General features: G+C 38.7%; 1 protein-coding gene across 1 annotated transcript in view; it reads left to right on the plus strand.

Annotated features, from left to right (window-relative positions):
* Positions 1 to 14,334, plus strand: part of slc27a6 (solute carrier family 27 member 6) — a 91,034-nt gene that overhangs the window by 12,494 nt on the left and 64,206 nt on the right. Inside the window, exon 2 of the mRNA XM_061980729.2 lies at positions 9,664 to 9,870. Coding sequence (XP_061836713.2) covers positions 9,664 to 9,870 — 207 coding nt within the window. The remainder of the gene's footprint in view (positions 1 to 9,663; positions 9,871 to 14,334) is intronic.

Raw genomic sequence — 14,334 nt, forward strand, 5'->3', positions numbered from 1 at the left:
GACCAAATATGCCTGATTAGCACTCCAACAAGTCAATAACATCAACAAAGCTCACCTTTGTGCATTCACACACAGCATAAAACTTTTGGTAGACAAAATGAGACAGAAGGAGTGGAAGATTTTACATGTAAACAAACTGTTGCGTCACAGTCCACACTACGGTGAGTTCAAGAACCGCCGAAATTAGTAGGACAAAACGATGTTCACCTAATACTCTCATCAGTGAAGCATACACACAAACATATTAAACAGGATGTGTGCAGCCCTTTGAGACACTTGTGATTTAGGGCTATATAAATAAACATTGATTGATTGATTGATTGAACAGTGGGCTTTCTAACAATTGGGAAGGTTTGTGTCATGTTTGTCCTCAAATAAATAACATACTAAAACAAAAAGATTATTTTTTCCATTTTCAATCCTTTTTTAAAAATGCTCCAGGAAGCCATTAGGGCGGGACTAAAGAGCCGCATGCGGCTCAAGAGCCGCGGGTTGCTGACCTCCGCCCTTTACCCAAGCAAGAAAAAGTAATTAAAAAAAAAAATTATTGTACAAATATTACGAATGTGCTGTTCGATCCTCATCAAGTCTCATTATTACTAGAGGACGAAGCTAAACATGTTACACACTGAGAGCAAGCCAGGAGCAGGCACGCTGATAACTAAGCTAACCACTAAGCTAGTGTTAAACAACAAAATAAATAAGTCTTTAGTAAAGACATTAAGCAGTTATTTACAAGAAAATTAACAAGTCGATTATAAAGAGTTGGAGACAGTTTAATATAACAACTGTTGATGGGTCATCATTGTCAGTCAGTGCACGACATGCAAAAAGAGGGCAGATCGATCCATAAATTGCTGCTGTTGATACCAAGTGCCGTATCAGTATATGATCGAGACTAGAGTGATTAGGTCGTTTTTTTTAATTTCATATTTGTTTTGTAATTTTTGTTATTGTTTACAAATTCAGACAATAAGTCCCTGGAGAAAAGAGGATTTTGAATACAAAAATCTAAATTCATAGCAGTAATAGATTGTAGTTTTTACTTTTGTTTAGTCATTTTTTACTGTTGGCTTTGTTTTGAATAAACGATTGTATGTAATAAAAGAGAATAAGGTACTATTTAAATATTGTGTTTAATTCGTTACACTGTATATAGCAGAGGTGTGGACTCGAGTCACATGACTTGGACTCGAGTCAGACTCGAGTCATGAATTTGATGACTTTAGACTCGACTTGACAAAATGTAAAAAGACTTGCAACTCAACTTAGACTTTAACATCAATGACTTGTGACTTCACTTGGACTTGAGCCTTTTGAATTGACATGACTTGCTAATTTCCCCAAAACCCAAAGATAAAAAAGTTATTCGGGAGCGCTCCGTATTTTTCATTGTGTACTTGTCTATCAGCGTTGCGTGTGTCAGCTGGTGTGCTCTCAGTACAACAGCCAATCAAATTAGATCTACTTTGTTTTCATCACACAGCATTCATCTAATCAAATTGCAGGAAGAAGACATGTCCAAACCACACGCCAGTGAACAAAAAATGATGCCTAAAATAATTTCGTTTGGGTATAAAAATTACGAGGTGGTCAACACAAAACGGTTTGCAGCATGCAACACATGCGGTTCGAAAATTACTGATGGAGAGGCAACAACTTCCAACTTCGTCCGGCATTTGAAGTTGCACAAAGAACGGTAAGTTTTGAATGTAAGATAACGTTTATTGGCTAAGTAACGTGACTTTTATTTGCTGTGTAGTTAAATCAGTGAGGCTGTAAACTCACTGCTAACGTTATAACATTATTGCAAACACGGGAATCTGTTGCAGTTCACTACCTTATTCATACTTTTTGTTCAGTGATTTTTTTAAGCAGGGTTACGTTAGTCAATATATCACACGTAACGTTAGACGGCGGTCAGCAGCACCGCGTATTTTAGCCACCTAAAAAAAAGACAAAAATAGTAAAATAAAGGTCAGTTAAAATGTATACTATATTATGAATATGTGTACCGTTTTAGCTAGCTTTCTGACATACTGTTGGTTGTTTACCTCAGTGGTCCCCAACCACCGGGCCGCGGCCCGGTACTGGTCCGTGGATCGATTGGTATCGGGCCGCACAAGAATTATTATTATTATTATATATATATTTTTAATTAATTCAACATAAAAAACACAAGATACACTTACAAGTAGTGCACCAACCCAAAAAAACTCTCTCCCCCTTTTGTTCTGGGCATTGAACATGAAGACTCTTCCTTCACTGTTCCGAGTGGCCATGAGTCTTGGCAGTGCCTGCCTCCAGTGCTCCAGTGGAGCGAGTTTTCAGCCATGGTGGCATCATACTACGCCCCCATCGTGCACAAATGACTGACAGACTCTTGGCTAATTTGGTCTTTTGCAAATGCAATGCAGCATAGGGCCCTGACATATAAAAAGTACAACTTTTTTGTTATGTTCACGTATATGTCATGTTTTTTCAATGTTAACACTTTTGTACAAATAAGTACATTTGCACTTTATTTTCCAATGTGTTTGTTCTGTAAAGGAATGAGTTAATGTTTAAAATGACTGGTTAATAGTGCTATTATAAAGTGCAATGTCAGCACAATTTTCTTTCCTGCAATTTAAAATGCACTTATTTTAATAAATAAATACAGCATTTGAAAAGCATACACAATCTGTGTTAATATATTAGTCTGTGGTTAAAAGGACTTGAAAGGACTCGAAACTCAAAATGCAGGACTTAGGACTTGACTTGAGACTTTCCAGTCTAGACTTTGGACTTGACTCGGGGCTTGCCTGTCTTGACTCGGGACTTGACTCGGACTTGAGGGCAAAGACTTGAGACTTACTTGTGACTTGCAAAACAATGATTTGGTCCCACCTCTGGTATATAGTCCATCCATCCAATGCATTTTCTACCGCTTGTCCCTCTCGGTACTCACCATAAATATAACAATTTTGAGTTATTACATGTAATCCATATCCATATTGGTATCGACCGATCTTACAAACCCCGTTTCCATATGAGTTGGGAAATTGTGTTGGATGTAAATATAAACGGAATACAATGATTTGCAAAATCTTTTCAACCCATATTCAATTGAATGCACTACAAAGACAAGATATTTGATGTTCAAACTGATAAACTTCATTTATTTTTTGCAAATGATAATTAACTTAGAATTTCATGGCTGTAACACGTGCCAAAGTAGTTGGGAAAGGGCATGTTCACCACTGTGTTACATCATCTTTTCTTTTAACAACACTCAGTAAACGTTTGGGAACTGAGGAGACACATTTTTTAAGCTTCTCAGGTGGAATTCTTTCCCATTCTTGCTTGATGTACAGCTTAAGTTGTTCAACAGTCCGGGGGTCTCTGTTGTGGTATTTTAGGCTTCATAATGCACCACACATTTTCAATGGGAGACAGGTCTGGACTACAGACAGGCCAGTCTACTACCCGCACTCTTTTACTATGAAGTCACATTGATGTAACACGTCGCTTGGCATTGTCTTGCTGAAATAAACAGGGGCGTCCATAGTAACGTTTCTTGGATGGCAACATATGTTGCTCCAAAACCTGTATGTCCCTTTCAGCATTAATGGCGCCTTCACAGATGTGTAAGTTACCCATGTCTTGGGCACTAATACACCCCCATACCATCACCGATGCTGGCTTTTCAACTTTGCGCCTATAACAATCCGGATGGTTCTTTTCCTCTTTGGTCCGGAGGACACGACGTCCACAGTTTCCAAAAACAATTTGAAATGTGGACTTGTCAGACCACAGAACACTTTTCCACTTTGTATCAGTCCATCTTAGATGAGCTCAGGCCCAGCGAAGCCGACAGCGTTTCTGGGTGTTGTTGATAAACGGTTTTCGCCTTGCATAGGAGAGTTTTGACTTGCACTTACAGATGTAGCGACCAACTGTAGTTACTGACAGTGGGTTTCTGAAGTGTTCCTGAGCCCATGTGGTGATATCCTTTACACACTGATGTCGCTTGTTGATGCAGTACAGCCTGAGGGATCGAAGGTCACGGGCTTTGCTGCTTACGTGCAGTGATTTCTCCAGATTCTCTGAACCCTTTGATGAATTTAGGTGAAATCCCTAAATTCCTTGCAATAGCTGGTTGAGAAATGTTTTTCTTAAACAGTTCAACAATTTGCTCACGCATTTGTTGACAAAGTGGTGACCCTCGCCCCATCCTTGTTTGTGAATGACTGAGCATTTCATGGAATCTACTTTTATACCCAATCATGGCACCCACCTGTTCCCAATTTGCCTGTTCACCTGTGGGATGTTCCAAAGAAGTGTTTGATGAGCATTCCTCAACTTTATCAGTATTTATTGCCACCTTTCCCAACTTCTTTGTCACGTGTTGATGGCATCAAATTCTAAAGTTAATGATTCTTTGCAAAAAAAAAAGTTTATCATCAAATATGTTGTCTTTGTAGCATATTCAACTGAATATGGGTTGAAAATTATTTGCAAATCATTGTATTCCGTTTATATTTGCATCTAACACAATTTCCCAAGGGCAGCTCGGTGGAACAGGGGTTAGTGCATCTGCCTCACAATACGAAGGTCCTGAGTAGTCTTGGGTTCAATCCCGGGCTCCGGATCTTTCTGTGTGGAGTTTGCATGTCCTCCCCGTGACTGCGTGGGTTCCATCCGGGTACTCCGGCTTCCTCCCACTTCCAAAGACATGCACCTGGGGATAAGTTGATTGGCAACACTAAATTGACCCTAGTGTGTGAATGTGAGTGTGAATGTTGTCTGTCTATCTGTGTTGGCCCTGCGATGAGGTGGCGACTTGTCCAGGGTGTACACCGCCTTCCGCCCGATTGTAGCTGAGATAGGCTCCAGCGCCCCCCGCGACCCCAAAGGGAATAAGCGGTAGAAAATGGATGGATGGATGGACAATTTCCCAACTCATATGGAAACGGGGTTTGTACTTATGGATGACTGGTATGGGAATCTGCAGCATAAAACACTCATCGGAATGTCCCTAACAGATACAATTGCAATTCACAATGAAAAAGGAGAGAAGAATACATTTCTGGCAAGGGTACAATGACAGTATTTGATTTGTGACAGCACGAAACAGTCAACTTCTGCGTCGTCAGGAACTAAAGTACACAGTGTACACTAGACGAGGCCATTCAAATACTTACCGTCTGTGACCAAGGGCCAGGCCAACCTATGACATTGAACTCACTGAACTGGTTTAGTGAACTAAACGACCGTTTAAGAAGACTCAATTTTAATCTTATTTTCATCTCAGAAGAATACAAAACAGGTGAATCACAACATTTCGGGGACAGGAAGAAATATTTCTAATACAAGTTTCACTGCAAAACAGATTTGTGGCTGTTGGATGCAGTACTCAAGTATTTAGCTTTAGATATGACGTGAAAAAGCATGACCTGAAGTAAACAATTATGACAGCATAGAAGTTATTGTTATGATTTGTGTTTTAGTGGCACCTAAAGTTTAAGTCTATTTTGTTAATAAGGTCGCCAAACAAACTCAACACATGGGCTTGTTTTTAAGGTCAATAAAAAGTACTCTTGGCTGAAATACACAACTTTTGATAGTTTTTCCCCCCCCACACTAATTCTTACTTGTGTAATGTGAGATGGTAAAACACATAACACACTTCTTAGCTTCCTTCATTATCAGTGAACAATGGCAATTATAGAGAGACAAGGAGTGTTATTGCAAACATTGTGCTTAACTAATTAGTCTGTACAGGAGCGTATCTATTCGATACTACGGTACTATGATTACATCAATTATTTTTAGCATCACAAAATCTTCTTTTGTTTGTAAAAAAAAAAAAATGTTTATAAACTCAGGAAATATGTTCCTGGACACATGAGGACTTTGAATATGACCAATGTATGATCCTGTAACGACTTGGTATCGGATCGATACCTACATTTGTGGTATCATCCAAAACTAATGTAAAGCATCAAAACAACAGAAGAATAAGTGATTATTACATTTTAACAGAAGTGTACATAGAACATGTTAAAAGAAAAAGTAAGCAGATATTAACAGTAAATGAACAAGTAGATTAATAATTCATTTTCTACCACTTGTTCTTAATAATGTTGACAAAATAATAGAATGATAAATGACACTACATGTTACTGCATATGTCAGCAGCTAAATTAGGAGCCTTTGTTTGTTTGCTTACTACTAAAAGACAAGTTGTTTTAAATGGTCACTATTTTATTTAAGGACAAACAATTATAGAGAGACAGGGAGTGTTATTGCAGCTGGAACTAATCAATATGTTACAGCTGTTACTTTTGTTTTGCAATTGTTGATAAGAAGTTAGACGACTGCTTAAAGTGAAGTGAAGTGAATTATGTTTATATAGCGCTTTTCTCTAGTGACTCAAAGCGTTTTACATAGTGAAACCCAATATCTAAGTTACATTTAAACCAGTGTCGGTGGCACTGGGAGCAGGTGGGTAAAGCGTCTTGCCCAAGGACACAACGGCAGTGACTAGGATGGCGAAAGCGGGAATCGAACCTGGAACCCTCAAGTTGCTGGCACAGCCACTCTACCAACCGAGCTACGTCCCCCCCACCCCCCGCGCACAACTGCAAAATGCCAACATGTCAACATAAAGAAGGTGAGAAATAGGGCTAGGCAAGGACATCATGATGCGATACGTATCACAATACTTTAGTCACGATACAATACAACGTGCCATCAGCAGCTTCTCCCTATTTCTGTGAATAAATGTCGTTTTTTGCAGTTATTGCTGACACAATAGCTGGCTTTTCCAGCTTTCATTCTGCTTCTCAGCACTGTCCTTGACACTCACTTTCTCCGTGTCCGTGGTTGGAAAACAAATATATGTCGATTTGTAGCTATAGGCTAATGAGGAGACTGGATGTTTTAGGGCAGATCATCCGGCATTTATTTGACAATAACAATGCACTTTAGTGTTGAGAGACTAGTAAGTAAAATTTATGCTAGCAAGTTATTAATGACAATAACCGGAGAGACAGCTTGTATCTCAAAATACTTGTAGGTTGAGGTACCACTATAATGGCAAATTTGCCCAGGCATTTACAAAAACCTCTGGGGCGCGCTGAGTGGGGTTGTACGGTATAGCGGTATTAGTATAGTACCGCGATACTAATGAATCATATTCGGTACTATACCACCTCTAAAAAGTACCGGCCAAACACCCCCCGAAACCCGTCACGTCGTGTCATTGCTGGTTTACGAGAAGACGAGCATGTGCGGCAGCGCACAATCACGGAGTACTTACACGCAGACACAGTGTGTAGACAGAAAAGGGAGAACGGACGCATTTTGGCTTAAAAACTAACAAAAAAGGTGAATCTATAACACTGAAACGCCTCCAGGAAGAGGTGCTTTAAGACATGGCGAGCTACACTGCATTAACTGAAATCTAAGTAAGATTGAATATCTCAAATAAGGGTGATATTTGCTTATGTTCTGTCTGAATAAGATAATTCATCTCACTAAGCAGATTTTATGTTAGTGTTTTACTTGTTTTAAGGGTTTTGGTCCTAAATGATCTCAGTAAGATATTACAGCTTGTTGCTGAGATTTTATGACCTATATTGAGTAAAACATGCTTGAAACTAGAATATCAACTGTTGCAAAGCTGTGTCATCAACACTCACAAGTATAAAACTACTTTTTTAAAGTAATCATTTCTTACTTCGAGCATGAAAAAAAAAATCATGATGCCGAGCGCATATCATTATGTCAAGATAATGGCACTAGCATTTACGTAATTTAAGAATATTTTTCAACATATTGAGCAAAAAGGTATTTTTTTTTTCTACCAAGAAAAGTGCACTTGTTATTAGTGAGAATATACTTATTTTAAGGTATTTTTGGGTTCTTTGAAGTTAGCTAATTTTACTTGTTTTGGAAAGTCTTGACAAGCCAAATTTTCTTGTTCTATTGGCAGATAATTGTGCTTAGTTCAAATAAAATACCCCTAATTTTTGTATTTTTTTCCCTTGTTTTTGAACACTGACTTTTTGCAGTGTAGCTAGCGGCTAAAGTCCATCCGCAGTCGGCAGTGTTGTAGCTACTTCTAAATCACTAATCCTCACCTCCATGGCGACAAAGTACGTTTCTTACAAGTATCATCCCTGCTTCACTACACACTATAACTCACTGGCAACACCGCTAATGAGGCCGTTCCTGAATGTAAACACCATTGGTGGATCTACACCTAACATCCACTGTAATGATACCAAGTACAGGAGCGTATCTAGTCTATACTACTATGATTACATCGATTCTTTTTATCATCACAAAATTGTTCGTTTTTAAAAAATTTATATTATGTTTATAAACTCAGGAAATATGTCCCTGGACACATGAGGACTTTGAATATGACCAATGTATGATCCTGTAGCGACTTGGTATTGGATCCATACCTAAATTTGTGGTATCATCCAAAACTAATGTAAAGCATCCAAACAGAAGAATTAGTGATTATTACATTTTAACAGAAGTGTTAAAAGAGAAAGTAAGCAGATATTTACAGTAAATGAACAAGTAGATTAATAATTCATTTTCTACCACTTGTCCTTAATAATGTTGACAAAATAATAAAATTATAAATGACACAATATGTTACTGCATATGTCAGCAGCTAAATTAAGAGAATTTGTTTGCTTACTTACTACTAAAAGACAAGTTTTTTTTATATGTTCACTATTTTATCTAAGGACAAACTTGCAATAAGAAACATATGTTCAATGTACCGTAAGACTTTTTGTTAAACATAAACCCAATAATGCAAATTTTTGTGGTCCCCTTTATTTAGAAAAGTATCAAAGTAACAGAAAGTATCGAAATATATTTTGGTACTAGTACCAAAATATTGGTATCGGGACAACACTAGCGCTGAGTTAATGCTAAACTTGAAAGCAAAAGTTCGGAGACATGTATCAGAAAGATACAATGTATTTTTAAAAATATTATTTGTCAGGGTTTTTTCAATTAATAAATAATAATAATGAATTGCATTTGTAACGCACTTTACATTTGTTAAAATCTCAAAGTGCTACGAAGTATTAAAAATAAAAATAGAAAGTAAGAATATATAATAAAAAATTAAAAAATAGAATTGAAATCATGACACACACTAGATAAAACAGAAACATAGATAAAAATAGAAATAAGAGCATGAAAGCACTGGATAAAACAGATAGGCAAGCAGTGCTATTTTAAAAACAAGAAGGCAGAGAAATTAGATAAAAGCTGTGCTAAAAAGGTGGGATTTTAGTCCCTTCTTAAAATGGTCAACCGACTGTGGTGCTCTAAGAATTCTCAATTGGAAAACAATCCGTGGGTCAGATTAATCAATGGCAAGGGCTTCATCTGGCCCGCAGGCCGCAAGTTGTCTGTCTCTAGATTCCAAAGTACTGATGGAACTATTGGACCTTAGACACAGCCATAAGTCTACTACCACTTTTTAATTGTCATGTGCTTAGGTAGTTGTAAGAATGCGCAACATTATTTACAATATCGACCTTGCTCTCATTGTTGTGTAACATTGAATTAAACAGTGTTAAGACAGACAGGGAATAATATGCAGTTGATATTCTTATAATGGTGACATTTTGTTCTTTACAGATGTAGAATGTGTTGATGGCATCATTAGCACCTTAGTGGAGGACAACATTCAGGTGTGGTCCATGAGCGGCCAGTGCAGGAACACACAGGTGCACAGCCTGTTGGCACACGTCGATGCTGCCTCCGACAAACCCGTGCCAGCAATTTTACGCGCCGCCACCTCCCTCAAAACTCCAACCCTTTACATCTTCACCTCTGGAACGACTGGTGAGTGGTGAGGTTAATTCTTGTGTAACATTGTGAAAATTCATAGATGTCATGCATAATTACATAGAAGTATCAACCTGCCTTTTGTAATTAAAATGATCATTATAGGGTGAACTTAAATCCTCTGATTTGTTTGAAACATCCATCCATCCATCCATTTTCTATCGCTTGTCCCTTTTGGGATAGCGGGGGGTTTGTTTGAAACATCCATCCATCCATCCATCCATCCATCTTCTTCCGCTTATCCGAGGTCGGGTCGCGGGAGCAGCAGCCTAAGCAGGGAAGCCCAGACTTCCCTCTCCCCAGCCACTTCGTCCAGCTCCTCCCGGGGGATCCTGAGGCGTTCCAAGGCCAGCCGGGATATATAGTCTTCCCAACATGTCCTGGGTCTTCCCCGTGGCCTCCTACCGGTCGGACGTGCCCTAAACATCTCCCTCGGGAGGCGTTCGGGTGGCATCCTGACCAGATGCCCGAACAACCTCATCTGGCTCCTCTCGATGTGGAGGAGCAGCGGCTTTACTTTGAGCTCCCCCCGGATGACAGAGCTTCTCACCCTATCTCTAAGGGAGAGCCCCGCCACCCGGCGGAGGAAACTCATTTCGGCCGCTTGTACCCGTGATCTTGTCCTTTCGGTCATGACCCAAAGCTCATGACCATAGGTGAGGATGGGAACGTAGATCGACCGGTAAATCGAGAGCTTTGCCTTCCGGCTCAGCTCCTTCTTCACCACAACGGATCGATACGGCGTCCGCATTACTGAAGACGCCACACCGATCCGCCTGTCGATCTCACGATCCACTCTTCCCTCACTCGTGAACAAGACTCCGAGGTACTTGAACTACTCCACTTGGGGCAAGATCTCCTCCCCAACCCGGAGATGGCACTCCACCCTTTTCCGGGCGAGAACCATGGACTCGGACTTGGAGGTGCTGATTCCCATCCCAGTCGCTTCACACTCGGCTGCGAACCGATCCAGTGAGAGCTGAAGATCCTGGCCAGATGAAGCCATCAGGACCACATCATCTGCAAAAAGCAGAGACCTAATCCTGCAGCCACCAAACCAGATACCCTCAACGCCCTGACTGTGCCTAGAAATTCTGTCCATAAAGGTTATGAACAGAAAACAAACAATTGGAATTAAGATGATGTGTTGCTCTGTATAGCTTGCAAGTTTTCCAAAAAAGCTTTCAAATTGACTAATAATTTTAGCATATTATCTTTTAAAATGTTTTTATTTTTTTATTGTTTGCAAAGATTAGATTAGTTTAATTTCCATGATTTGATTAATGTGGAAACTTATTCGAGTGTTACCATTTAGTGGTCAATTGTACGGTATATGTACTGTACTGTGCAATCTACTAATGAAAGTCTCAATCAATCAATCAATCAATCAATTCATATACCAAGTTATATAACTCAAAGTTGTATGGCTGTGGAAATAGAAAAAAAAGTATAATACTGTACTATGCAATCTACTTACCGTATTTTTCGGAGTATAGGTTGCTCTGGAGTATAAGTCGCACCGGCCGAAAATGCATAATAAAGGAAAAAAACATATATAAGTCGCACTGGAGTATAAGTCGCATTTTTTAGGGGAATTTATTTGATAAAACCCAAAACCAAGAATAGACATTTGAAAGGCAATTTAAAATAAATAAAGAATAGTGAACAACAGGCTGAATAAGTGTACGTTATATGACACATAAATAACCAACTGAGAACGTGCCTGGTATGTTAACGTAACATATTATGGAAAGAGTCATTCAAATAACTATAACATATAGAACATGCTATACGTTTACCAAACAATCTGTCACTCCTAATCGCTAAATCCGATGAAATCTTATACGTCTAGTCTCTTACGTGAATGAGCTAAATAATAATATTTGATATTTTACGGTAATGTGTTAATAATTTCACACATAAATCGCCCCTGAGTATAAGTCGCACCCCCGGCCAAACTATGAAAAAAACTGTGACTTATAGTCCGAAAAATACGGTATACAAGTTTCAATCAATCAATCAGTCAATGATTTAGCTTTTTAACGGCACTTTCTGAAAATACAATTGAACAGGAAAAGTAAAAAGCAAAAGAAGAGCAAAATAGCATAATGTAAAGAAAAAAAATTCAAAACTTCATACTAAAATAATTATGGGCCTGCTGCAATGCAAGAGCCCATTCACATGCTGCTAAGCAGCAGTGAATGGGCGCTTGCGTAAACAGTTAGCATGCAAATGTTAGCATGCTAACATTGAAGTGCTAACTTTTTTTTGCTAAATTAACTTTTTTTTTTCCCTCTAATTCCCCAGCCATACACCTTAGAGTCATATAACTTAGTCTGTAAAACAAGCCAACTATTATCGTGCCCACGTTAGCTTGCTAGCATGCTTACATTAGCATGCAAATATTAGCATGCTAATTTTTTGAGCTAATTTTGTTACCGTTTAGCCCAGAGTCATATAAATTGATATGTGACACTTGTTAACTGTTAGCATGCAAACGATAGCACGCTAGCAAGCTAACTTAAGCTTGCTAACTTTTTCATCAAATTTTACACTTTTTTTTCTATTTCCACAGCCATACAACTTTGAGTTATATAACTTGGTATATGAATTGATTGATTGAGTGATTGATTGAGACTTTTATTAGTAGATTGCACAGTACAGTACATATGCCGTACAATTGACCACTAAATGGTAACACCCGAATAAGTTTTTCAACTTGTTTAAGTCGGGGTCCACTTAAAACATGAAACATGCTGACTGTTATCATGCTATCGTTAGCACACATGCTACTTGTTAGCATTTTTATGTAAACATGCTACTGATTTAGGCTAGTTCTGTGGCTCATTTTTTCCGTTACACCTAAAACTCACAGATTCAGACACTCGGCACCATCTAATAAGTGCGGCGGCTTCCGGCGACCCCCGGCCGGAGGTCCAGGGCACAGATAGCAGGCCCATCAAAATTTCCACGGGAATTTTCTAGTTATTAATAATATTGTGTTTGTAGGGATCTAAATGTATCTGTGGTGGGCCACCACAAATAAATGAATGCATGCGAAACATTGGCCTTAGTCTGCATTATCTCCAACAAGGCAGCACTGTTATAGAGATGTGACGTTTGCGAACGATTCGAGTATTTACAACAGCTCTTTTAAGTGAACGAAGAGAACCGATTGGTAGTTGCAAACCATTTTTTTGTGAGAGGTTTTTTTTTATTTACACACAGTTGTACGCGTCACCCGACTTGCGAATGGACTAGAAATGTAGCAGCATTGAGATTCACTTTTGTGGTTCATGTAAAGTCATGTAAAGTATTTGAAGCGTACACACACCATGTAGCAGATCTGGGCAAATTAAGGCCCGGGGGCCACACGCGGCCCGTTAAGCTTTTCAATCTGGCCCGCTGGACATTCCCCAAATTTTTTCTAAAATCTTTAAGATGGAAAGTGTAGCTGCCATTATGATGTGCAGTGATGTTTTCACATTACCGTAAGTCTTGAACTACCTGTATACAAAGTATTTCAATGTTTGGAATCTGTGCTTTTGCATATGGTCATCTAATTAGTTTCTATGGTCATCTAATTAGTTACTATAGACATCTAAATCACAGCAGCTCAGACCAGGCACCAAGCAGTGTGGGTGGGGAGCGTTTCCACAGAGTGTTTCCAGAGTGGCCAGCCTGAAATGCGGGTGTCAGGGACAGACGTGAAGGAGATTTTTACAACAAAGTTCTAAAGCTTAGTGATATATCAGATATATCAGATTGTAGGTGGGGGTTTTTTTTTACCCTTCGCATTCATATTTCACTGTTTGTTGCATTTTTGTTGCGTTTCGCTTGATTGTAAAATATGTCGATCGAGAGGGGGTGTGACGTTCATGTGTTGTCAATATTCAGTGTTTTATCGTTAATAGTTAATATTGTAAATCCCACATTCAGTAAAAAAAAAAAGTACAATTCCATTCTGTTTTTTAAGGCGGTCCGTCAACGTTTTTAGCGTTCAATCAGACATTATTGTGAGGTTGTGTATTAGTGTTCCTAAAAATAGATATACCAGACCCCAGAGACATTTTTTTCTCTAAATTTGGCCCCCCGAGTCAAAATAATTGCCCAGGCCTAGTACAAATTTGTAATAATATTTGTATGTCCATTTTTAAAAATGTATACTTTTAATATACATTTAGCTATTACTTACTTATGTATTTTTCTGTTTTGTTAAAATGCTCCTGTGCTGCGATTCCCAAAAATTCAAAGAAGTGATGTTACTGTCAAAGCATGGGCATATGGCACAACCTTATGGAATGTTTATAATAAAAACACAACAACAGTAAAAAATTGTAAATTTTTCAGTGTACTTTCGACCAATAGAGTAATTCCAGCAGGCACAAGACATTGATACAACGTTGATTATACATACACGTCCTTTAAAACTGGCTTTGAAACAACATTGCAAAATAGTTG

The sequence above is a fragment of the Nerophis lumbriciformis genome, linkage group LG20, assembly GCF_033978685.3.
Source record: "Nerophis lumbriciformis linkage group LG20, RoL_Nlum_v2.1, whole genome shotgun sequence".
Taxonomy (NCBI): Eukaryota; Metazoa; Chordata; class Actinopteri; order Syngnathiformes; family Syngnathidae; genus Nerophis; species Nerophis lumbriciformis.